The 26994-nt window shown below is 50.1% G+C and overlaps 1 protein-coding gene across 1 annotated transcript in view; it reads right to left on the bottom strand.

Annotated features, from left to right (window-relative positions):
• The window catches only part of LOC135887357 (zinc finger protein 485-like), a 44222-nt gene extending 30052 nt beyond the window's left edge, over positions 1 to 14170 (bottom strand). Inside the window, exons 1-3 of the mRNA XM_065415131.1 lie at positions 14137 to 14170; positions 13520 to 13633; positions 13175 to 13185 (exon numbers count right to left, since the gene is read on the bottom strand). Of these exons, the coding sequence (XP_065271203.1) occupies positions 13175 to 13185; positions 13520 to 13633; positions 14137 to 14170 (159 nt within the window). The remainder of the gene's footprint in view (positions 1 to 13174; positions 13186 to 13519; positions 13634 to 14136) is intronic.
• Positions 14171 to 26994: the final 12824 nt, after the last annotated feature.

Raw genomic sequence — 26994 nt, 5'->3', positions numbered from 1 at the left:
ACCTCTCCACCAGACCATTGGTTTGATGGTGATGAGGGGTGGCAACCAAGTGATTCACCCCATGAGCTTTCCACAGGTTTTTCATGTTCCCTGCCAGGAAATTAGTTCCCGAATCTGTAAGTATGTCGGAGGGCCACCCTACCCTGGCAAAAATGTCTGCTAATGCCTGGCACACACTTTTAGCCTTGGTGTTGCTTAAGGGTACAGCTTCCGGCCATCGGGTAGCAAAATCCATGAAAGTCAGTACGTACTGCTTTCCTCTGGGTGTCTTCTTTGGGAAAGGACCCAGAATATCCACAGCTACTCGCTGAAATGGGACCTCAATTATGGGTAGTGGCTGGAGAGGGGCTTTAACCTGGTCTTGGGGCTTTCCCACTTGTTGGCACACCTCACAAGACCGGACATAATTAGCAACGTCCTTGCCCATTCCCTCCCAGTGGAAGGACTTCCCCAACCGGTCTTTGGTTCTGTTCACCCCAGAATGGCCACTGGGATGATCATGGGCTAAGCTCAAGAGTTTTACCCAATACTTAGTGGGAACTACCAGCTGTCTTTGAGGATGCCAGTCTTCCTGGTGCCCACCAGAAAGAGTCTCCTTGTATAAAAGTCCTTTTTCTACAACAAACCGGGATCGGTTAGAAGAGCTGAGAGGCGGTGGGGTGCTCCGTGCCGCTGCCCAAGCTTTTTGAAGGCTGTCATCTGCTTCCTGCTCGGCCTGGAACTGTTCCCTTGATGCTGGAGACATCAGTTCCTCCTTGGACTGTGGACTGGGGCTTGGTCCCTCTGGAAGCGATGCAGGTGCTGGGGCTTTTTTCATTGACTGTGAACCGCTGTCCGCTGGTGCACTATGTGGTATTTCAGTCTCTGGCTGAGCCTCTTGGGTAGGGTTATCTGCTGCTTCCGCCAGTTTAGGCTCGCTGGTGCCCTCTGGCATTGGAGTTGTAGACGGGGTTGCAAGCGCTGGACTCAGTGCTGGCAATGGTTCTGGTGCTGGTTGCGTTGCCAGTTCCGGTTCTGGGACTGGCTTTGGCTGGGTCTCTGGGATTGGATCCACTACGGCTGTTGCAGTCGTTGGCAGGGGATCCGGTTCCACCACCTGTGTTTGGGTCTCCGGTAACACAGACGGGGCCCTGGTGGACGGCTCAGGAACAGGGATGGGGGTGAAAGCTTGCTTAGCCTGGCTGCGGGTGACTATTTCCACCCTCTTGGCTAGCTTCACATGGTTGGCCAAGTCTTCCCCCAGCAGCATGGGAATGGGATAATTGTCATAGACTGCAAAAGTCCACATTCCTGACCAGCCCTTGTACTGGACATGCAACTGGGCTGTAGGCAAGGTTACAGACTGTGACACAAAGGGTTGAATTGTCACTGTAGCCTCAGGGTTGATGAGTTTGGGGTCCACTAGGGATTGGTGGATAGTTGACACTTGTGCCCCAGTGTCCCTCCAAGCGATAACCTTCTTTCCGCCCACTCTCAAGGTTTCCCTTCGCTCCGAGGGTATGAGAGAGGCATCTGGGTCTGGGGTTCTTTGGTGTGATTGGGGTGTAATGAACTGTAATCGGTTGGGGTTCTTGGGGCAGTGAGCCTTTATATGCCCCAGTTCATTACATTTAAAACATCGCCCTGCTAAGGTATCACCGGGGCGATGTTGGTTGATGGAGACTGGTGTGGTGGGGTGAGAAGGCGTCTGGGGTTTCCCTTGGGATGTGGGTGGGGCCTTGGGTTGTCCCCGGTGATAAGGTTTTGTTTCGGCTTGCCCCTTCTGATATTCGCTCCAACTGCTACTAGCTTTTTTCTTTTCTGTCACCTCCACCCATTTGGCTCCAATCTCCCCCGCCTCGGTTACAGTTTTGGGCTTCCCATCTAGGATGTACCTTTCTATTTCCTCAGGAACACCCTCTAAAAACTGCTCCATTTGCAATAGGAAGGGCAACTCTTCCATAGATTTAACATTTGCTCCTGATATCCAGGCATCCCAATTTTTCCCAATGTGGTAGGCATGTCGGGTAAATGACACATCAGGTTTCCACCTTAGGGCTCTGAACCGCCGACGGGCATGCTCAGGTGTTAGCCCCATTCTGATTCTGGCCTTGTTTTTAAAAAGTTCATAACTGTTCATGTGTTCCTTAGGCATTTCAGCCGCCACCTCTGCTAAGGGTCCACTGAGCTGCGGCCTCAGCTCTACCATGTACTGGGTTGGAGGGATGTCGTATCCAAGGCAGGCCCTTTCAAAATTTTCTAAGAAGGCCTCAGTATCATCGCCTGCCTTGTAGGTGGGGAATTTCCTGGGATGGGAAGTGGTACCTGGAGAGGAGTTGTTAGGATGGTCTGATGCACCCTGCCTAGTCCTTGCTGCTTCCAGTTCCATCTCTTTTTCTTTCAGCTCCATCTCTCTTTTATGGGCCTCCTGTTTGGCTTTCTCTTCTCTGTCATGTTTGGCTTTTTCCAGCTCCATCTCTCTCTTGTGGGCCTCCTCTTTGGCTTCTTTCTCGAGTTTTTTAATTTGAAGTAGTCTCTGATGTTTTTTCTCATTTTCTTCTGCTTCTAGTCTGGCCAGTTCTAGTTTGCTAGCTGCTTCACTGGTAGTCATTTTCCTGCTTCCCTGTGCTGGGCCACACCCCTCTGCAGTTGACTGAAACTGGGATGTATTTAGCTCAGGCTCCTGCTGAGTGCTGCTGAGTTAACAGAGACTTTCTAACTAGCTACTCACGAGGATGTAAAAAGAAAAAAAACAAAAAAACAATTCAGCTTGTAAATTCCTTTTACCAGTCGTTTGCTCATTAATTGAACCCTTCTCTTAACAAAGGACCTTGTTAAAAAAACTTAACACCTCTGCCTTCAGGCAAGGAGAGATAAGATATGCATCTACCTTCAGCTCTGCTCTCCAAGCAGCTAGAAGGAAAAAAAAATCTCTTACTGGCTTTTGGGTTTAAAACGATCCCACCGCTGTGCCACCATGTCAAGGCTGTATCCCTACTTTGAACTTTAGGGTACAAATGTAGGGGCCTGCATGAAAACTTCTAAGCTTATCTACCAGCTTAGCTCTGGTCCACTGCCACCATCTTAAGAATTCCCTCCCTGGGAAGCCTTGAGAAACCTTTCACCAATTCCCTGGTGAATACAGATCCAAACTGCTTGGATCTTAAACAAGGAGAAATTGACCCTTCCCCCCTCCTTCCTTTCACCAACTCCTGGTGAATACAGATCCAAACCCCCTTTGGATCTTAAAACAAGGAGAAATTGACCCTTCCCCCCTCCTTCCTTTCACCAACTCCTGGTGAATACAGATCCAAACCCCCTTTGGATCTTAAAACAAGGAGAAATCAATCAGGTTTTAAAAAAGAAGGCTTTTAATTAAAGCAAAAGGTAAAAATCATCTCTGCAAAATCAGTATGGAAAATAACTTTACAGGGTAATCAAACTTAAAGAGCTCAGAGGAATTCCCTCTGTCTTAGGTTCAAAGTATAGCAAACAAGATAAGCACTTTAGTAAAAGGTACATTTACAAGTTGAGAAAACAAAGTAAATCTAAGACGCCTTGCCTGGCTTTTACTTACAATTTTGAAATAAGAGAGACTTGTTTAGAAAGATGGGGAGAACCTGGATTGATGTGTGGTCCCTCTCAGTCCCAAGAGCGAACAACCCCTTAAACAAAGGACACACACAAAAGCCTTTCCCCCCCCAAGATTTGAAAGTATCTTGTCCCCTTATTGGTCCTTGGGGTCAGGTGTCAGCCAGGTTACCCGAGCTTCTTAACCCTTTACAGGTAAAAGGATTTGGAGTCTCTGGCTAGGAGGGATTCCATAGCACTGTACACAGGAGAGCTGTCACCCTTCCCTTTATAGTTATGACAGGGCCACATCGGGATTTGGAAACAATATGGAGGGCTGGGTAGGGAAGGCTGTGCCTCCCCCAAACGGCCTGGACCCGCCCCCTATCCACCCCTCCCACTTCCCATCCCCTGACTGCCCACCTCAGAATCTCCGACCCACCCAACCCCTCTGGCTCTCTCTCCCGTGATCTCCCCATCCCAGGACCCCCTGCCCCTAACTTCTCCCAGGACCCCACACCCTATCCAATTCCCCCTGTCCCCTGACTGCCCCGACCCCTATTGACACTCCCCCTTTCAGGCCCCCCGAGACTCCCATGCCTATCGAACCACTCCCTGCTCCCTGTCCCCTGACTGCCCCCTGGAAACCCTGCCCGTTATCCAGCCCCCACCCCCGACTGCTTTCTGTGCTGCTCAGAGCACCAGGACTAGTAGCTGTGCAATCCGGCTGGAGCCAGCCACACCACCACGCAGTCTAGAGCGCTGGCGGCACGGCAAGTTGAGGCTGTGGAGAAGGGGGGACAGCAGGGGAGGGGCCGGGGGCTAGCCTCCCTGGCCGGGAGCTCAAGGGCCGGGCAGGATGGTCCCGTGGGCCAGATGTGGCCTGCGGGCCATAGTTTGCCCACCTCTGCACTAGTCACAGGGAAAAATAAACAAAACAGAGAAGCTCTGGGAGGGCCAGAAAAGCAGAAATCCCCCCACACCCTGCTCAGAGCAGCCAGGAGGCTTCAGGGGGTGGGGAGAAGGTGAGAGCTCCTTGTCCCCCCCAGCAGATGGAGGTGGGCAGGGTCTTCTCATTTCCCACACACCTGCCAGCCACAGGCTGATACGGGAAGCAGAGCTCTGAGCCGGGGACAGGGACAGGAATCCCAACAGCTTCCCTGCAATACCAGTAGATCCCTAAAAGGCATCCTTTATACAGACTCATTTCCCTGCCCAGATCCAGCCCTTTCCCCAGGTCTCTCCATCACCCGGGGGCTCAGGCTCAGGGGCTGCTATGGTTAGAGTGGTTCCAGCCACTGGAGAAAGTGCCCCTGGGCTGGTCTCAGAGGAGTGTGATGAAGCAGGAATGTTCTTAATGTTTTCTCTGAATATCATGTCTGTGCCTCAGTTTCCCCAGGTGTTACTCAAGTATCAAGCTGGTGGGATACAGGTGTGTGATCATTGCAGAGACCTCTAGAGGGCAGGTGTCACTGCAGAGTGACTGTCTGGGCATAGAGAATGGCCAAAATTCTGTATCCTGGCAAGCGATGGCCTGACCCCGTCCTCTGCAAGGAACTAGCCAAAGGTTTGGAAGAACAAAGAGAGAGGGGGAGGCCAGGTGACCTGTTTTCCTGGGAAAGAGAGAAAGCACAGAGGAGGTGCAGCTGGGCGTCACTGAGGATGGGGGACTGGAAGCAGGTCAGTCTCTTGTTTTGGGACTCAGCGGGGAGAGCCCAAGGCCGGATCTGGTCTCTGGATTCTCCCCAAGATGGACTTTGCTGAATGGTCCTGATTTCTGTGCTAACAACATCTGTTCTATGCTGTGTTCCCAGCCTGCCTCCCCCAGCCCTAGGTTCACCCCCCGCCAGCTGTACCCCGTTCTTCTCCCCGGCTCCTAGTCCCAGGCAGAGGTGCTGAAACAATCTGTACAGTGGGGGGAGGGGGGAAGGGGAAATGAGAGCCATTGGGAAACCCCTTTAAGCCAGGGGGGTGCAGCAGGGCCCCACCAGCCTAGATCCAGCACCTCTGCCACCACCATCCCCCGCCACGATTGTGCCCGTGGGCCCATGCCATGCGAACTTTTGCTTATGCAACAAGATCAGACGCAGAACGGTGTTGGGGAATTGGTTGCCCCATGTAAGGTCAGTGATATGCGTACGCGGGGCTGGGAAATGTGTTCTTGCCCCAGGGTAAGCCAATGTGTGGCTTAGGTCAGACCTACTGAGTTGAGGGGTTGTGGTAACGCCGTCAGAGAAGAACACAAGTGTGTTCAGTCCGGACAGAGGGGTTGTGGTGACGCCCTCAGGTTAAAAAAAAAGAGAGAGAGAGAGAGAGAAAGAAAAAAAAATGACGCATCGGGGTATGAAGGAATAGAGGCCTGTGTGTGTGTGTGTGTGTGCACCAACCAGTGTGAATGAGGGTCATCGAAAGACGCTCAGAGCTCCCTGCGAAGCCAAAAGCTTGTGATGGGGGATATCTCTAACTAACGCAAGCTCGGTGGCTGCATCTTAGTGGATCGGTAAAAGATTCTGACTAAGGTGGCTCTATCTGCCTGGCATCGTCCAGCGAGGGGTCTGCCTGGCTCTAGGATTGTGTGACCCCATCTTCCCTCCTCCCCGCATGAATCACTGACTGATCTGATCAGCTCACCGGAGTCAATTAGAGTATGCAGCATCGTCTCTCTGAGACTAGCCGATGCTCTTTGCTGAAGGAAGGTGTAGGAGGGTGGTGGATATCCTCGATAATCTTTCCTGTGTGAGTGCCCGAGGAGTGGTGTGGTGATTTTAGCTTTATGAGCCGCTGCACTCAGCGGGCAGGATAGAGACGTGTCTTAGTTTATGAGCTGTTGCAGCGGACAGGGCACCCCCACACGCTTAGAGAATGGGTGGAAATCAGTCCAAGGACTTGTAAGTACTTAGAGAATTGGAATGTTTACATGTGTGATGATCCATCTGCAATTCCCACTAGAAGGTACCTTCCATTCAAATGGGATCATACGTCTTAGAGGTACTCTCTAAGACACAAAGTGTAGGGTTTAAAAAGCATCCGGATGACTCCCTACCCAGATTATTTTTTGTTAACCCCTCGGCTTCTTTATATCCCCAATTAGTTAAGGCTGAAAGCAAAGAGGGATAGGAAAGGGTTAATTTGAAAAGGCAGCTTGGTCTAGAGATAAGGAGAAAAGCTGCCTTGTGTTCAAGGGCAAGAATCGAGACAGACCAGGCCAAGCACTGAAAACAACAAAGTGTAGAGGCTGCAGAAATGGAAAACAGACGAAACAGCGAAAGGAGGATCTGAGCTTCGTGTCCCTGGAGCCGATGTGGTTTGGGGACGGTGAAGAAGCCACAGTCAGCTGGCCTGGACTGGAATACTGAGTAAAGGGTCTCTGAAAGAGACACTCCAGGAGACCCCAGGGTGTAAAAGAACAGCCCTCCAAAGAGCGAAAGCAAGTTGGAGATTTTTGTAGCGTACCTCTAGACAACCTGTGTACAGGATAACCTCCCGCCCATCTCTCTCTCTCTGTCTCTCCTACCCCCAGGCATGGCCGGCCCGGGCAGCGTGTTTGTGAGTATAAAAAGAGGGGGGGGAAGGGGATTGCAGGTGGATCTACCCCTGGTCGAAGCAGGACTGACCCTGGTGAAGAAACAAAAAAATTACACATTGGCAGGAAGAAACTTGTGGGACCCATGCTTGGGAATGTGGTATTGATTGGATTTGGGGGTTTATTCCACAGGCTGCGCCCTGTGTTTTTGGATAAGTCCTTCAGCATGTATTGCCCTCCCTAACTGGATTTTAAATGACAAATACCAAAGGCACCTTGTTGCCACTGCCCCTGCCATCTCCTCCATTACACTATTACCCCTGTAATACATCCAAATACAGACAATGCCATATATCTGATAAAACCCAATGGCCAAGGCCTTCACAATTCAGTGATTTATTTAAATATTGTCTGAAAAGGTTTATTTTTAAGGTTCAGGATATCCCATATAAGCGAACAATTGAGTGGAAAAAGACTGGGCAAAGGAGATAAAAGTATATGACATCATACAAATGAGCTTCAAGAATTTGAAATTAAGGTTTTATAATGGGGTTGATATAATGGCCGTTCCAGGGGTCTGTAGTATATCGGGGGAAGGGGTCCTTATTGTTTTGGTTACCCAATTAGTAAATAATCAGACTCATACTTAGAGAGTGTGTTCTGCCACTGGAAATTTTACCTGTACTGAAATGATCTCAGTAAGTAACTAATCATTTAACCTGTGCCATATTACAATATACATACATGCTAAGTCTTAGCCTAATATTGCGAGACCTGTACCAGCAGGGCTCAAGTCAGAAGTGAGTAAGAAACAGTAGAGTCAGCGTGACCCAGCCTTGAGATAGCGATGTTTTGAGAACAGAAGTGAGAAAATACAGGAATGGGCAGGACATAACATAAACAAACTGCAGATGTTTTTAATTAATGCATGCCATTAAAATGTAGAAATGCTTGTGTGATATTGCTTGTACTTTGAAGAAACTGAGGCAGAGATGCTCTCTGTCAGCTGTCTTCTTCCCTTGCAATTGCATGTCCTGAATAAAGCTGTCTCTGATTTTGTTGCTTCCAACCTGAGTGGAGTTCGCTTCTTCCACACCACTCTGACACTTTTTCCCCAAAATACTTAATGAACTTTAGGGGAAACCAGTAAACATGCACAGAGATAAGCAGGGAAATGGTCCCGTTATTGTGGTGAACTTTCCTGACTTAAACACCACCTGGGTGGAATCAAATAGCAGAAGGATCTGAGTCCTCGCTTCCTCTTCCTTCACCCAGAGCCTCCCTCACCTTGAGGGCTCCCGTTCCACTCTCCTGTGTGGAAAAGTCCTTATAACCCCGACAAGGCTGGGCCCAGGCTTCCTGAGGGGCTCGCCCCCCAACCTGATAGTGACCACTCACCACACGGGCTAGAGAGTCCCCACTACGGGGCGCTTCCTCCGCTCTGGACGCTTCCCTGACCATTGTCTATAGTTCAGAACAAATGCAATTTATTAAACAGCAGCTAATAAAAGAAATCAGGAAACAATGGGAAAGGTGAAAGGAAAGGAAGCACAAACAGCGTCTGTGGGATGCCAGGGCAGTTCACAGTCTGTCCCTCCCACGTCCCAGGCCTCCTGCCCAGGCCCTGGCTGTGCTGCAGGGATTCTGTGGGTCAGACACATGCTCTCGTGGTGGCCACACACCCTCAGGCTCTAGGTGACAGGACCTTTCTTCCCAGTGTCCCCAAAAAGGTGCAAATCCAGAGGACAAATAAAAAGCCTCCGAACTTGGTAATCTCTGTAAAACCATTGGGGGGGCAGGGAGTGGCAGACTCGTGATCTTTGAGCACTTCTGGCTGCCGACCTAGTTCTGTCCCTGCCCTCTCCTAGGGTTTCATGGGATGCAGACCATGGACTGGGGCACCCCAGGGGGTCGGGAGAAATGCTAGTATCACGGGGATGACTTCATCAGCTGCCACATCCGGCCTCAGGCCCCTTACCCCATGTCTGCGTCCCGACTTGCAGCCTACCAGAGCTATGGCCCTGCTCCTGGCCCCACCTCAAGGGGGTAAGGGGGCACTGTGCCCCTACTCTAAAAGCATTCCAGTGGGCCCAGAGCAATTCCAGCCTCTCCCACTGTGCTTTCCTGGGCTAAACCAGTCAGGGCTGAGGTGTTTCTGAAACCTTTCTTACGGTCCAAGCACTTACGGAGTCACCCTCTTTTGTGGATTGCCTGATAATTAAGAAGCCTTGACCACAGTATGAAACATTCTCCATAGTCTAAGCACTTATGGGGTCTCCTGTGTGGATTCTCTGATGTAAAACATGGGATGAGCGCCATATAAAACTTTCCCCACAGCCTAAGCACTTATGAGATCTCTCTTCTTTGTGGATTAGCTGATGGTTTGACCTATATAGGAAACTTTTTCCAGTCTGAGCACTGATGGGGTGTCTCTCCTGTGTGGATCCTCTGAGTGTTATAAGATTTGATCTTTGTGTGAAACTTTTCACATGGTGCAAACACTTATGGGGTCTCTTTCATATGTGGATTGCCTGATTTGAAACAAGTTCTGATCTCCATTTACAATGTCTTTCACAGACTAAGCAGTTATAGGGTCACTCCTCTGCATGGATTCTCTGATGTAAAACAAGTGATGACCTCTATTTAGAACATTTTTCCATAGTCTAAGCACTTACGGGGGTCTCTCTCAGGGGTGGATGGCCTGATGTTTAGAAGGGCTGATCTGTTTCTGAAACCTTTCCCAGAGTCTTATGGCCTTATGGTCTCTCTCTTGTATGGATTGCTTGATGTTTAACAAGGTCAGACCTCCGTATGAAACTTTTCCCAGTCTAAGCACTTATGGGGTCTCTCTCCTGTGTGTATTCTCTCATATTAAACCAGGACTGATCTCCATGGGAAACTTTTCTCACAGTCCAAGCAGTGATGGGGTCTCTCTCCCGTGTGGATTGCCTGATGTTTAAGAAGGGTTGGCCTCTCTATGAAACTTTTTCCACAGTCTAAGCCAGGGATGGGCAAACTTTTTGGCCTAAGGGCCACATCGGGGTTGCAAAAATGTATGGAGGGCAGGGTAGGTAAGTCTGTACCTCACCAAACAGCCTGGACCCCACCCCCTATCCTGCCCCCTCCCACATCCCGCCCCCTGACTGCCCCCTCAGAACTACTGACCCATCCAACCCCCTCTGCTCCTTGTCCCCTGACCACCCCTCCCGGGACCCCACCCCCTATCCAACCCGTCCTACTCCCTGACTGCCCCCATCCCTATCCACACCCCCACCCTGACAGGCCCCCTGGGACTCCCATGCCTATCCAACACCTCCCTCTGTTCCCCATCCCCTGACCGCCCCCCCAAACCTCCACCCCATCCAACCGCCCCCTGCTCCCTGACTCCCCCCGGGACCCCCACTCCCCACCCCCTTACCATGCCGTAGCCAGCCACGCCGCCATGCTGCCTGGCAGGAGCAGTAGGCCAGAGCGCTGGCGGCACGGTGTGCTGAGGCTGCGGGGGAGGAGGGACAGCATAAGAACGGCCGTACTGGGTCAGACCAAAGATCCATCTAGCCCAGTATCCTGTCTACCAACAGTGGCCAATGCCAGGTGCCCCAGGGGGAGTGAACCGAACAGGCAATGATCAAGTGATCTCTCTCCTGCCATCCATCTCCACCCTGACAAACAGAGTCTAGGGACACCATTCCCTACCCATCCTGGCTAATAGCCATTAATGGACTTAACCTCCATGAATTTATCCAGTTCTCTTTTTAACACTGTTATAGTCCTAGCCTTCACAACCTCCTCAGGTAAGGAGTTCCACAAGTTGACCGTGCGCTGCGTGAAGAAGAACTTCCTTTTATTTGTTTTAAACCTGCTGCCTATTAATTTCATTTGGTGACCCCAGTTCTTGTATTATGGGAATAAGTAAATAACTTTTCCTTATCTACTTTCTCCCCATAACTCATGATTTTATATAGGGGCAGGGGAGGGGCCGGGGGCTAGCCTCCTCGGCTGGGAGCTCAGGGGCTGGGCAGGACTGTCCCACGGGCCGGATGTGGACTGTGGGCCGTAGTTTGCCCACTTCTGGTCTAAGCATTTATGGGGTCTCTCTCCTGTGTGGATTGCCTGATGTCTGACAAGGGCTGACCTCTGTATGAAACTTTTTCCACAGTCTAAGCACTTATGAAGTCTCTCTCCAGTGTGGATTGCCTGATGTCTGACAAGGGCTGATCTCTGTATGAAACTTTTTCCACAGTCTAAGCACTTATGAGGTCTCTCTCCGGTGTGGATTGCCTGATGTTTAACAAGGTCTGACCTCTGAATGAAACTATTCCCACAGTTTAAGCACTTGTGGGGTCTCTCTCCAGTGTGGATTGCCTGATGTCTGACAAGGATTGACCTCTGTATAAAACTTTTTCCACAGCCTAAGCACTTGTGGAGTCTCTCACCTGTGTGGATTACCTGATGTGCCATAAGATATGATCTATGTGTGAAACTTTTCCCACAGTCCAAACATTTATGGGATTTCTCTCCTGTGTGGATTTTCTGATGTTTAGCAAGACCTGACCTCCGTATGAAACTTTTTCCACAGTCTAAGCACTTATAGGGTCTCTCTCCTGTGTGGATTGCCTGATGATCAAGTAGGGTTGACCTCCGTATGAAACTTTTCCCACAGTCTAAGCACTTGTGGGGTCTCTCTCCAGTGTGGACTGCCTGATGTCTGACAAGGTCTGACCTCTGTATAAAACTTTTTCCACAGCCTAAGCACTTGTGGAGTCCCTCACTTGTGTGGATTGCCTGATGTGCCATAAGATACGATCTGTATGTGAAAATTTTCTCACAGTCCAAACATTTATGGGATTTCTCTCCTGTGTGGATTATCTGATGTTTAGCAAGGCCTGACCTCCGTATGAAACTTTTTTCACAGTCCAAGCACTTATGAGGTCTCTCTCTGGTGTGGATTGCCTGATGTCTGACAAGGCCTGAACTTCGTATGAAACTTTTTCCACAGTCTAAGCACTTGTGGGGTCTCTCACCAGTATGGATTGCCTGATGTCTGACAAGGCCTGACCTTCGTATGAAACTTTTTCCACAGTCTAAGCACTTATGAGATCTCTCTTCGGTGTGGATTGCCTGATGAATGACAAGGCCTGACCTCCGGATGAAACTTTTTCCACAGTCTAAGCACTTATGAGGTCTCTCTCTTGTGTGGATTGCCTGATGTATAAGAAGGCTTGACCTCTGTATGAAACTTTTCCCACAGTCTAAGCACTTGTGGGGTCTCTCACCAGTGTGGATTGCCTGATGTCTGACAAGGCCTGACCTTCGTATGAAACTTTTCCCACAGTCTAAGCACTTGTGGGGTCTCTCACCAGTATGGATTGCCTGATGTCTGAGAAGGCCTGACCTTCGTATGAAACTTTTCCCACAGTCTAAGCACTTATGAGATCTCTCTTCGGTGTGGATTGCCTGATGAATGACAAGGCCTGACCTCCGGATGAAACTTTTTCCACAGTCTAAGCACTTATGAGGTGTCTCTCTGGTGTGGATTGCCTGATGTATAAGAAGGCTTGACCTCTGTATGAAACTTTTCCCACAGTCTAAGCACTTGTGGGGTCTCTCACCAGTGTGGATTGCCTGATGTCTGATAAGGCCTGACCTCCGTATGAAACTTTTTCCACAGTCTAAGCACTTATGAGATCTCTCTCCAGTGTGGATTGCCTGATGTTTAACAAGGTCTGACCTCCGCATGAAACTTTTTCCACAGTCTAAGCACTTGTTGGGTCTCTCACCAGTGTGGATTGCCTGATGTCTGACAAGGCCTGACCTTCGTATGAAACTTTTTCCACAGTCTAAGCACTTGTGGGGTCTCTCACCAGTGTGGATTGCCTGATGTCTGATAAGGCCTGACCTTCGTATGAAACTTTTTCCACAGTCTAAGCACTTATGAGGTCTCTCTCCAATGTGGACTGCCTGATGATCAAGTAGGGTTGACCTCCGTATGAAACTTTTTCCACAGTTTAAGCACAGATGGGGACTTCCCACAAAGGTTCCCTGTGATTCCCCGTGCCCAGGAACTTCCTGCTGTTGATTCCCCTCCTCGGTCTCACTCACTCTCTCATCACCTGCTGGGAGAGAGAGAATCCAGACAGAAGTCATTGTGCTGGGGAGAAATTAAGAGGAATAGCAGCAAGGGAAAACCCAACATACTAAAGCTGCAGAGACGGAGCAACTGGATTCTGTCTCCACTTCCCACCCAAACGTTCACAGAGAAGGAAAGTTGGGAAGGAAACTCCTGCAGATAACAGGACACGTGGAAAGCGATGTCATTGATATCTGCTGACTGCAGCCCTGCCCTGGGTGAGGTGAGGAAGAACTGAGGGCACTTACTGATACTACATTTTTGGGATTCTCTACTTTTTCCTTCATTCCCCAGATGGTTTGAGTGTCAGTCCTCACCTGTGTGGGTGCCTCTCGGGATCTCTCTTTCCTCACAGGCCTGGAGATCGGGCACCCACGGTTCTTCCCCTTGTTCCAGCCGGGTGATCAGGTCTGGTTTGGGAAGGGGGAATCCTGTGCAGGGAGTGAAATCAGACCAGATCAGGGTGCATGGAGGATTGAGAGAGGGTCTGTCAGAAAGGACATTCCATGAGTGGAACCTGTCCCTGTGCTGTGCTGCGGAATCTAAGAGGGAACGTGGTCACTGAGCCCCCTCGGGGGAGGCAGACATCTGGCGAGGTGAGAGGAATTGTGATACACACCCAGCTCTAGTGTTAAACCCCTGCCTATTTCTAAACCTGTGGAGCTCAGAGCCCTCCACATGGCTGGAGCTGTTCCCAAGGAGGAGGGAGAAGAGGGATTCTGTGAGTGACTGAGGAACAACACAGACAGGACAATACACGGCTTTTCCACCTTGCAAACTAGGGATGTTGGGTGGGGATGATTTAATATGTGCCTTAGGTTTTGACACCCTGGTCTCATTGGAGAGTGATGAGGGAAGAACCTGACCGGTGTCAGACACGCAGACCCCCTCCGCCCCCAAGCTTCCAATAACCAAGGGGGCAGGAATCCCTTACCCAGCGAGGTCACCGTCTCATAGTTCTCCCGCATGACGTCCCTGTAGAGGGCTCTCTGAGCGGGGTCCAGCAGAGCCCCCTGCCCCTGGGTGAAATACACAGCCACCTCCTCGAAGGTCACTGGCATCTGAAACAACAAGAGTCCCCCACTCAGAACCTGCTGCCCCAGCCGCAATCCCACTAGTCATGGGGGAGGAGGGCCAGAGAAGCAGAATCCTCCCTCCACCCTGCTCAGAGCAGCCAGGAGGCTTCAGGGGGTAGCGAGAAGATGAGAGCTCGTTGTCCCCCCCAGCAGAGAGAGGTGGGCACATTTCCCACACGCCTGCCAGCCACAGGCTGATACGGGAAGCAGAGCTCTGAGCTGGGGACAGGGACAGAAATCCCAACAGCTTCCATTTGTATTTCACAGCAGCCTCGGGCCAGTGGGGTCAGGCTCCAGCACTGGGAGTCTGGTCAGTTTCCCCAGCCCTGCTCAGTGGGGTGTTTCCTGGTTCAGAAATGGGGGAATGTTTCCCCTCCCCCACACCCGCCACCAATGGGCCTGTTCAGAAAATCAGGCCCAGGTTGATCATGTTCCAGCAGGTTTATCACACCTCGTCCCACCCTGTGTGTTTAACCCCTCTGCAATACCCCTCCCCCACCACCAAAAGCTCCCTAAAACTCCCCTACCTGAGCCGGCTCCATCACAGCCATTTCCCTGCCCTGTCTCCTGGAAGATGGGCCCATCTGGAACAAATGTGGATGTGATTCCTCAGCCTGTTGGGGCAAGAGGGTCGATGGAAGAGATTACAGAAGGGGCTTGAGTCCATGTCACTCCCCCATTCCCCCCAGGCTCTCTCCCTACAGACAGACGCTATGATTCTATGACTGCCATGCTGAGGAAAAATCCAGTTAGTTCATTACCTCCACAGCCAGCCCTCCCCCTCCCCCCCGGCCCCCATTAGAACTAAACCCACCAAGTCCCTTCTAAATGGGGCCAAACTCTCCAGCAGGTCCCTGAAAGGGGCCCTTTGTGCAGAGTCATTTCGCTGCCCAGCTCCAGCCCTTTCCCCAGGTCTCTCCATCACCTGGAGGCTCAGGCTCAGGGGCTGGTATGGTTAGACTGGTTCCAGCCACTGGAGAAAGTGCCCCTGGGCTGGTCTCAGAGGGGTGTGATGAAGCGGGAATGTTCTGAATGTTTTCTCTGAATACCGAGTGTGTGCCTCAGTTTCCCCATGTGTTACTCAAGTATCAAGCTGGTGGGATACAGGTGTGTAATCATTGCAGAGACCTCTGGAGGGCGGGTGTGACTGCAGAGTGGCTGCCTGGGCATAGAGAATGGCCAAAACTCTGTATCCTGGCAAGCAGTGGCCGAAAACGGTCCTCTGCAAGGAGGCAGCCAACCGAAGGTGTTGGAGAACAAAGAGAGAGGGGGAGACCAGGTGACCTGTTTTCCTGGGAAAGAGAGAAAGCACGGAGGAGGGGCAGCTGGGCATCATTGGGGATGGGGGGCTGGAAGCGGTCAGTCTCCTGGTTTGGGACTCACAGGGGAGAGTCCAGGACTCGGGACTCTGGATTCCCCCCCCCCCCACCCCCCTGGACTTTGTGAATGCTCCTAATTTCTGTGCCAACAAGCTCTGTTCTATGCTGTGTTCCCAGTGACCAATAAACCTTCTGTTTTCCAAGCTGGCTGAGAGTCACAGCTGACTGCGGAGGTGGGGTGCACGTAGGGTGACCAGATGTCCCGATTTTATAGGGACAGTCCCAATTTTAGAGTCTTTTTCTTATATAGTGTCCTATTACCCCCCAGTCCCGTCCCGATTTTTCACATTTGCTGTCTGGTCACCCTAGGTGCACGGCCCATGTGGGGGAGCGTGTCAGGCTTCTCCTTAGGCCTTCCTGGGCTCCGAGCCTGAGGCCACATACTCAGCGGGTGGAGGGGAAGTTGGGTGGTGCTCAGGGGCTTGGGTCCTGCCTCTACAGTGGTGGTGGTGGTGGGGGGAAGCTTTCCTCCCTCAGCCCTAGGTTCAGGAGCACTGCCAGGTTTTCTGCTGCCCCGAAATGCTGCTCCCCCACAGAAGCGGCAGAAGGTCCCGCCACTGAAAAACCGCCATGGTCACCGCCCCCCAAATCACAGTGTCCTTGGCGACCGCCTAGGTCGCCTAATGGGTTGCGCCGGCCCTGCCAAGTTCACCCCCAACTGGCTGTACCCCATTCTTATCCCCGGCTCCCAGCCCCAGGCAGGGGGGCTCAAACAATCTGGTGGGCACTGAGCCATTGAACCAAACTGTAAACCGTGGATAGGATGGAAACCCCTTCAAGCCAGGGGGTGCGGCAGGTCCCCACCAGCCTAGATCCAGTGCCTGTGCTGCCCCCAGCGCCCTGGTTGTGCCCATGGGCCCCGCTCCTTCCCCAGCCCCCAGCTGGGCCCCCCCACCCCCCACCCTCTGCCCCTCCCTATTTGCCCCCCTCAGATCTCCGAGCTGCAGCCTCCGTCCACAGCAGCGCGGGCAGGGAAACAAAGCAGCAGATGGGGGCGAGGGGGATGGGTGGTAACGTGAACCTGCCCCCGCCCCGCACACACCTGGAGCTGGCGGCAGCTTTCCCGGGCCCAGGGCGGGAATCGCAGCCAGCTCCGCTGGGAGCAGCCTGGGGCCAAACCCTCCCCCCTGCAGCCCGGGGGTGACGGGGGGGAGGAGGGTCTCTCTTACCTTCCCTCCGAGCGGGGCCCCCCTGGGGCAGGGGCCGGGCCGGGAAGGGGCCTGGCCGGGCTGGGGGCTCTGCCCTGGGAGAGGCTCCTGGGGAGATTCCCCTCTCCCGGCTGCAGCCAGGGCTCCGGGCTCCCAGCACCAGCCGCCGGGGCTCGGGGATCTCGCTGGGAGCCAGAGTCACCGCAGCGGCTGCGAGTCACTTCCTGCTGCCGGGACTGACCCCAGCGATCGCTTCCCCCAGAGCCGCCTCCCAGCTGCTCCTGGGTCCTAGCGATCAACCCAGCGCGCTGCAGCATCTCTGTGTCCGGCTCCTGTTCCACTCACAGGCTCTAATGTCAGAAGGGAGGAACCGTCTTTCATCTAGGCGGGGAATGAGTGTCACATTTTCCTAAAATACTGTGTTCTTCCCTTGCAATTGCATGTCCTGAACAAAGCTGTCTCTGATTCTGTTGCTTCCAACCTGAATGGAGTTCGCTTCTTCCACACCACTCTGACACTTTTTACCAAAATACTTAATGAACTTTAGGAGAAACCAGTAAACATGCACAGAGGTAAGCGGGGAAATGGTCCTGCTATTGGATTTAAACACCCCCCAGGTGGAATTGAACAGCAGAAGGATCTGAGTCCTCGCTCCCTCTTCCTTCACCCAGAGCCTGCCTCACCTTGCGGGCTCCCCTTCCACTCCCCTGTGTGGCAAAGTCCTTATAACCCCGACAAGGCTGGGCCCAGGCTTCCTGAGGGGCTCACCCCCCCCCCCCTGGTTGTGACCACTCAGGACACGGGCTAGAGCGTCCCCACTCCGGGGCACTTCCTCCGCTCTGGACTCTTCCCTGACCTCTTCCCTGGCCATTGTCTATACCCCAGAACAAATGCAATTTATTAAACAGCAACTAATAAAAGAAATCAGGAAACAATGGGAAAGGCGAAAGCAAAACTCTTAACCCCACTCTGTGGGCACCGGGGAAGCACAACCAGCGGCTCTGGAATGTCAGGGCAGTTCACAGCATACGCGTGTGCAGCACATTTCATTAGAGTGTGCACCCAGGGAATTTTATTTATTTATTAAGGCGAACATTTATTGAATATTCAATCAAAAAGGATATTATATTTATTCATCAAACTAAAGAAACAAAAACTTAACTAGTTTTTTTTAAATTAACAAGTAAACTTTACTTAAAAAATACAAACTTAAAAAATGAGACACGAAATACCAAATTTTTGCTGTAACGATAACCAGGCGTATACAAAGATACAGTCAATTTTCATGATCTTTATCTTTAACCAGATAATGAGCTAACCCAAGTTGACCAAAACAGATTAAGGTTTCTTCATCTTCCTGTCCTAGAGAATGAGACGTCGCTCACCAGGTGTTATGGACTTAAATTCCTCAATCACATCATTGTAATTAACTGATGAAGCCAGTTCTTGTTCAGTGTTCAAAATCATGTGTGAGTCGAGGCGCTGCTGGGAAATTGTACTTCTTAGTTTGTTTTTTACATGTGCTAGTTTCGAAAAGGCTCGTTCACATGAATGGCTTGTAACAGGTAAGACTGCAAAGCATTGAATAGATTTATAAAAGGTCTGGAACATGGAAGACCGATCTGATTCCTTTAGCCAATCAAGCCACTCTCTGGTGGTGTTCGTCATGCTACCTTTAGGAACAGATCCGTTATAACCCCGAAGCAATCCGACTTCAGCTTCCAACTCATCCAAGGACACTTTAAATTTGTTGGCAATGATTCTCATATTGTCCTTGCCAATGTCTAAACTCAGCAGTTTTCCCATTGCAGTCACAATTTTACAAGTCTTCTGTTCAAATCGCTGATCAATGATGGTAATCACTGAGTCTAGGAGTGGGTAAAATGAAGTTATTCTCTCCAGCTCCTCTTTTGTATCAAAGTGATGCTGGGACTCAAATGCGTCATCAATACAAGTGGACGTTTTTCTCTTCTTAACTGGGGGAATTGATATATCATTCTCTACACACATTTTCACACTGTCATTGAAAATAGATTGAAAATATTCTGGGCCACTTCTCATCGCAGCCAAAGAGTTACACAAGCTTTTCGCCCCTGTCATTGCAGTAAGTAAATTGAGATCTGGAGCTTGAAGAGCCTTACTCACTTTTACCACCATCCGGAGAATAGAGTGCATCATGTGAAGGGCAAAGATGAACTTGAATGAATTTAGTTCATGGATAAGTGAGTTGTTTCGATAATCTCTAGTAAAGCTTGTAAAATGATGGAGTAGTTTTATTTTACAGCAGCCACTGCTTCTGCTCTGCATGCCCATCTTGTGTTTGACAGTGACTTCAAAATCTTCGACTAGGATCCTACTTCTTGTGAAATCTTCTCCATTACTGCATGTTGCACAGGACTCCCCTCCATGAAGGCATAAAGAGTCTGAATAACACCAAAAAAATCCAAGACAGTTCTGTTTTGTTCACTTGAAGTGCACGCATCTACTAGGACGAGCAGGGCCGTCCTTAGGATTTATGGTGCCCTAGGCGGGATTATTAAACTGGTGCCCCTGTACCTGACTTGCTCTTAGCAACACAAACATAAGCTTACAGTATTGGAAAATTTGCCACATGCACGTTATTAATCCCAGTTTAACTTAATTAAGCACACTGTAATGCTGATGGACTAGCACTAAAGAAGTAGCGCTATAGAAAAAATTCTGATTTGACAGAATGATGCAAATAATATAATTTTTTTAATTTGTCAACATTTTATTGGAAATTTATATGAAGAGGTATTGAAACAAGGATTTGTTTTTAATTAAAAGCAATCTTTCTGGCTTTTTTGGCTGCAAAATCAGTAATAATGTCATTGTATGACAAAGACAAAGTGATGTCTTGTTCGATTGCAGGAATAGCAAGACCAGTCAAGCATTCCTGACTCATTGTAGAACGGAGATAGTTTTTAATGAGCTTTAGTTTTGAGAAACTCCGTTCTCCTGATGCTACTGTTACAGGAATTGTCAGTAGAATACGAGTGGCAATGTACACATTAGGATATATGTCAACAAGTTTGCTGGTATGAATAAACTACAATGTCCATCGCCGATTTTGCATGTGGCAACATTGGTGACAGTGTACTCAATTCTTCGTACAGTTCAAGTCCATTTAAATCAAAACTATCACCGTGCTTCAGGAGGTTCTCTAGGTTCTTGCGCTGTGACCTTGAGCTAGTGTGAAGACACCTCACAAGGCGCTCCGCCCTGACTGAGACACAATAGAGTTGGAAACCCATGTCATTTTTACAAAGCCACTTTTTAGTTTTAAATGTATAGTGGGCATCAGTCTTAATGTTAGTTACAACTCTATATCAACCTTCTACTGTAAATAGATCAATGGCATTATCCAGTTTAATAAGCTGGGTTTCCGAGCAGTGGGGAAATATAACCCCTAGTTTTACTCCTAGGTAAAGCACAAAGTGACCAAAATGAAGTCAGCACAGAATCATCTCATCTAGATTAAGGTAGCACAGAAATGTTACAGAAGTCCTATTGTGCCTCATTTTTGTTTGGAAAGACATTAGCAATAGCAGCACATTTTGGGCACTGCCAGAAATACATGATAAATCACTGCCTCTAAGGTTCCATCAAAAACTGACATTTTCACAACTCTAGCATGATCTGCTACACAGATTCTTCACAAGGAAGTGTCCCTGGCCTTTTTAACTCATATTAACCATGTATTTACTTTATGAAAGTTGGACAAAACATTGTGAAAACGTAAGACATTGGCTGCCCAACCTCTGGGCTGGCAAAAGCTATAGTGACTCACTGGGAAAAAAAGCAAGAGAATCTTAGTACAACATATGGTCACTCTATACCAGGGGTCGGCAACCTTTCAGAAGTGGTGTGCCAAGTTCACTGTAATTTAAGGTTTCCCATGCCAGTAATACATTTTAACGTTTGTAGAAGGTCTCTCTCTAGGTCTATATTATATAAATAAACTATTGTTGTATTTAAAGTAAATAAGGTTTTTAAAATATTTAAGAAGCTTCATTTAAAATCAAATTAAAATGCAGATCTTATCAATTTAGTAAAAAGAACAGGAGTACTTGTGGCACCTTAGAGACTAACAAATTTATTAGAGCATAAGCTTTCGTGGGCTATAGCCCACTTCTAGCCCACGAAAGCTTATGCTCTAATAAATTTGTTAGTCTCTAAGGTGCCACAAGTACTCCTGTTCTTTTTGCGGATACAGACTAACACGGCTGCTACTCTGAAACCTATCAATTTAGTGTGATCCTTGCCTGGGATCCTTGTCTGGGGTTCCAGCCACCAGCCCCGCTCAGCCCACTGCCGGTCTGGGGTCCAGCTACTGGCCCTACTCAGTCCACTGCCGGTCTGGGATTCCATTCACTCAGCCGGCAGCAGGCTGAGCGGGCCGGTGGCGGGCTGAGCGGGACCGGCGGGGGGGCTGAGTGGCTCAGTCCGTTGCCAGTCTGGGGTGCCGGCAGCACTCAGCCTGCTGCTGCTCTGGGGTTCCGGCTGCCGGCCCCTTGCCAGTCGGGGTCCCAGCCGCCAGCCCCGCTCAGCTCCCCACCGGCCCCGCTCAGTCCGCTGCCGGCTGAGTGAATGGAACCCCAGGCCGGCAGCGGGTTGAGTGGCTCAGACGGGGTCTCAGCCGCCAGCCTGCTCAGCCCGTTGCCAGCCTGGGGTTCCTTGGGGGTCCCCAGGCCAGCAGCAGGCGCTGAGTGGGGCCGGCGGCTGGGACCCCGGCTGGCAATGGGGCAGCAGCCGGAACCCCAGAGCGGCGGTGGGCTGAGCCGCTCAGTCCGCCGCGGCGTGCCATCAAAAATCAGCTCGTGTGCCACCTTTGGCATGTGTGCCGTAGGGTGCCGACCCCTGCTCTATACACTAGTAAGGAGATGAGCATATTACAGTTGTTGGAGGGCTCTATTTAGCAGTAACAGGGCTATAGGAAAGTCAGTCAACATTTTTTGTTTCTCTGATGAAAACTGGCCCACTCCCTGCCCCAAACCAAACTTGTCACAAATAATTGTCAACAACTTAATTTTCTGTTTTTGGCTAAGATATTGATTTTTTTAAAAAAAATATTGAAATTGAATTCAGGATTGTTAGCAAGCATTTTTGGCAAACAAAGTTGTTCAATGACAATCTAAATGGCAACACAGTCCTGCTTTCATGCTTGGCTCACCCCCAGCCTGCTGGTCCCACAGCTGTAGTAGAGGAGGAGATAGGTGGAAAACTGCAGGACCCCAAAATCCAACTCTTTGGGTGCTGAGTGGCAACAGCAGCAGCAAACCCTCAGGTCCGATCACACGCCAATGGGCACCACCGCCAGCCCCACGGACCATGGTGAAGTTAGCCCAGCATCTGATCTCAGGGACGGGGCACAGCAGCTCATCCTGCCCTGCGCAGCTCCCCCCGGATGAGATGGATCGCTGCCAGCCCGGGGGAGAGGTTTTTAAAATATTTAAAAGCGCTCCCCAGCTAGGGTGACCAGATCCAGATGTCCTGATTTTATAGGGCCAGTCCCGATATTTAGGGCTTTGTCTTATATAGGCACCAATTACCCACCTAGGGTGACCAGACAGCAAGTGTGAAAAATCAGGACAGGGGGTCGGGGGGGGGGATAATAGGAGCCTATATAAGAAAAAGACCCAAAAATTGGGACTGTCCCTATAAAAGTGGGACATCTGCTCACCCTATCCTAACCCCCTGTCCTGATTTTTCACACATGCTATCTGGCTATCCCCAGCCCAGCCATGTGTGACCATTCCAATCCTGGCTGGCTGCCGAGGAAGTGAGTTACTTTCACTTTCATTCCTCAGCAGGCAGCCAGCTAGCCTTCCCCCTCCCCCCCAACACCTCACCCAACCCAGCCCTGCCGGAGGGGAGGAGAGAGAGAGAAGGGTGCTCCTTTGGGGGGGAGAAAGGGGGAGTGCTCCGTGGGGTGGAGGGGGGAGAAGAATGGACGTTATGGGGGACAACAAAGGATACTGGTGCCAGAGCTGCCGAGCCTGCCTCACCTCACGCCGGGGAAAGAGTCACACTCACAGGTGAGTTCCTTCCCCCACCCCTACTCCCTCCCTTTCCCTTCCCAGAGACCCCAGCAGCCAATCCCCTCCCTCAGACTGTGCTGCATTCGGCTCTCTCTAGGACCCAGCAGCCCTGCTGTTAAGTGCTCCACTGCTTCCCATCTGTCCGGGCTCCTGGCAGAGCGGTGCCCCCAGGTAGCGTGATGCCCTAGGCGGCTGCCTGTTCTGCCTATGGCTAAGGACGGCCCTGAGGACGAGGTTCAAACAATGCGCATAGCAGTGTACATAGAGCATTTCACTGTTTCGTTCTTTACTTTTCATTTGAACTCCCGCAGTACATCCAGACATAGTAGATGCACCATCAAAACAGACAGACATCACCAGTCAATTTTAAGAATGCCAAGGACGTCATTTAACTGGTCAAAAATAGACTGTGCATCAACTGTTAATAGTCTCTGAACAGACACAAAATGTTCAACTGGACTATGTTTTTCATGGTCAAAATACCGCACCACAATGGACATCTGTTCGCGGTGTCCACAGTCAGTAGTGTCACCAGCAATTATTGAGACCATTTTTCCATTTAGTGAAGACACAATCTTTTGTGGCACAACGTTGTGCAAGGCCACAATTAAATCATTGATGTGGGTGTGCCTCCCTCCCTGCTCTCCTGCCCAGCGCGCCGTCGTGGCAGGGCGAAGTGAGGCTGCGGAGGAGGGGGGACAGCTGGAGGGGCCGGGGGCTAGCCTCCCCAGCCGGGAGCTCGCAGGCCAGGCAGGACGGTCCCGTGGGCTGGATGTGGCCCGTGGGTCGTCGTTTCCCCACCTCTGGATTAGGCCTCCTGCTCAGGCCCTGGCTGTGCTGCAGGGATTCTGCGGGTCAGACACATGCTCTGGCGGGGGCCACATCCCTCAGGCTCTAGGTGACAGGACCTTCTTCCCAGTGTCCCTGTATAGGTGCAAATCCAGAGGGCAAATAAAAAGCCCCCCCACTTGATAATCTCTGTAAGATGATTGGAGGGGAAGGGGGGCAGACTCCTGATCTTTGAGCACTTCTGGCTGCTGACTTAGTTCTGTCCCTGCCCTCCCCCAGGGTTCCACAGGGTGCAGGCCGTGGACTGGGACATCCCATGGTGGGTGGGGGTGAGGGAAACGCCAGTAAGATGGAGATGACTTCATCAGCTTCCACGTCCAGCCTCAGGCACCTTACCCCTGTCTGCATCCCGACTCCACCTCTCCCGGAGCCATGGTCTTTCTCCCAGCCCCACCTCAAGGGGGCGGGAGGGGGCACAGACAGTCTAAAAAGTATTCCACTGGGCCCAGAGCAATTCCAGCCGCTACGCCTGTGCTTTGCAAGGCTAAACCAGTCATGGTGGCAGCCGGGATGGTGGGCAGATGCCCATGTTGTGAACTCCTTAACATGTTACCAGTACAATTTTAATAGTTGAAACGGTTACTTTTTACATGCTATTTTCCTCTCTAGTCTGGACACCTGCCTTGTAGCTTCTGAGCCTCTAGGCGGAAGCCTCCACAAACCCCCAAAGCTTCCCTGACTGGGTGGGGCAGCCCCTCCCCCACTCCTGCCCCATGGGGTGGGGGAGCTGCCATTGTATCTTTGCCTCTCCTTCTCCCCGACCCCCACCCTCTTTCCCTCCCTTCCCCAGCCAGTCTGCTCTTGCTCTCACAGCCTCCCCGCAGCCTCCTCTCCCCATGTCCCCCCTTTTCTTCACAGTGACCCCCCCATTCAGAGTGTCCCTCTATTGTAGCCCTGTTCCCATCTGGCCCCTAAGTCTTCCCTAATTCCCCTGCATTGCCCCATCCCCCCGTCAGCCATTCCCTGCCTCCTGCATCTGCCCCTGACCCATCCCTCATCCCCCCTCAATCGCACCTTATCTACACCCCCTTCCCCTCTTCAGCCCTCTTTCAGTTCCCCCTTCCTCTCCCCCCTCCCAGGTGTGGCTGTCCCAGCCCCCAGTGCAGCATGGGTTGGCTTCCCCCTGCTCTGCACACAATGAGAGATAGGAACCTTCCCTGTAGGAATGTTCTACCTGTACCAGTTGCTGAGCTGTAACTGGCTTGTAAGAAACTGCTATTGGAAAAAAAACTGCTCTCTGGTGTAGCAAATGACTACAGATAGCAGTTTGTCCCCTGCACTCTTTTCTTGTCCCCTGCACTCACAGCAGGACTAAGTATTATCTTCTAGACCATTCCTGGCAGGTGTTTGTCAGGTGAATGACCCCCCCGACCAGTCAATTTTTGCTCCCAGCAAACCCTGGCTGCCCCTCTCCTCCGATTTGCCCCCTTTTAACCCCTGTAAAAAGCAGTCAGCACAATCTTACGCTTAGTAAGGGCAGGATGAAGGGCAGTGGCTTCAGCAGATATTACTGAGCATGCTCAGTTCACCATAAGTAACACATTCCTACAAGGAGCAGTTTTCTATACTGCACCTGCAGGAGAGTTAATTAATCTACCCCAATGGGCGATAACAGCTATGTCCGTGGGAGAACCTCAAAACATAAATAAATGCCAATTGACTCTCCTTCGGCAGGAGGCAGGCAAATGGGAAATGCCAGCCAGAGGGGATTTCCCTGTCAGATAAGATTTCCAACTCTCCCAGGCCAGGCGCCATTGCTGTAAATGGCATCTAATCCAGGAGAGTAGGCAACCCCACTGGCAAATGAAAAATTTTCCCCACAGACCCTAGAAGAGGCTGAAAAGCTGAAGAATGATCAACTCTGGTCTGAGCATGGGCAGCAGGTATAGCAGGCCGGGGGAAGGGAGGCTAAGCAATGGTCATTGAAGCATGAAGGGACAGAGGAATCTTTAGCGCATCTGGCATGTAAATATCTTGCAACTCCAGCTGCAACAGTGTCATAAAATTGCCTCTTCTCCCTTGCAGCATTATCGCCTGCAAATGGAAACAAACTTGTTTGTCTAAGCGGTTGGCAGAAAAAGAAGTAGAATTGAGTGGACTTCTAGGCTCTAAAGTATTTAATTGCTTTATTTTTGAGTGCACTTAAATAACAAAAATAATCTATGTTTCTAAATTACACTTTCATGATAAGGAGATTGCACTACAGTACTTGTATGAGGTGAATTGAAATACACTATTTTTGCTTTTCATGTTTACAGTACAAATATTTCTAATACAAATAATATAAAGTGAGCACTGTACACTTTCTATGCTTTGTTGTGATAGAAATCAATAGATATTAAAATGTAGAAATTTAACAAATTTCAATTGGTATTCTATTATTTAACAATGTGATCCATCAAGATTAATTTTTCTACCCACAATTATTTTTGAGTTAATCATGATTAATCAACCACACTGCTATTTCTTCCATTTTCTTAACAATACAAGTCTAAATTTCAAAGTTCTAATCTATATAACTTGGAATGGCCCCAAATACCATTTACAGACTTTTCTAACATGTCTCTAAAGGTTGAAATCTGGGTCAAATAGCCTGCAAGGTTCTTAACTCTTTCGGGCCAGGTTGTAGGGCTGAAGAATGAAATCACCCTTTTAATAAATTACACCTACCAATATGGCTCTGCATACTTGCAATGAAATTACTGTAATGAAACCACCTTTTATTATTAATGAACTTGTCTTTTTATAAATGAAACAGTGTTAACCACCTTTGGACAAATTATGTGTTAGTAGCTTATGAAGAATTGCTTTGGAAGAATCTGTTACTGTAACTCTTTTATTTTAACAGATTTAAAAATTTTATTAAGATGATGTTAAAAAAATAGTGAACAGAGTTTGAGCATAGAAGTTTCTGGTTATCAGGGAATAACATACGGATTATCGCGGGTGCAAAGTTTGTTTTAAGATAAGGTGGTATGAGGAATACATAATCTGCAATATCCCCGATTGGGGGTAAAGGGTTGATGGGTCAGAGTACAGACATTGAGATATGAGGGTATGAAGTTCATAAAGTGGCTATGTTCGGGTGTGGATAATAATAAGTGGATATGATGATGAGGATGGATTGACCCTCATTTGGTGAGATTTAATGTTCAGGGAGTTTATGATTCCAGTTCATATGATCCAACGGAGAAGGTCACTTGGTCCCTTTCTCGTAGTGGGAGAACGATGTCACTCTGGCTCACGCCTCCTGGTACTGTCGGTGGCCGGTGATGTGC

This window comes from Emys orbicularis, chromosome 13, assembly GCF_028017835.1.
Source record: "Emys orbicularis isolate rEmyOrb1 chromosome 13, rEmyOrb1.hap1, whole genome shotgun sequence".
Lineage (NCBI taxonomy): Eukaryota > Metazoa > Chordata > Testudines > Emydidae > Emys > Emys orbicularis.
This window is presented reverse-complemented; position numbering and strand designations above follow the sequence as displayed.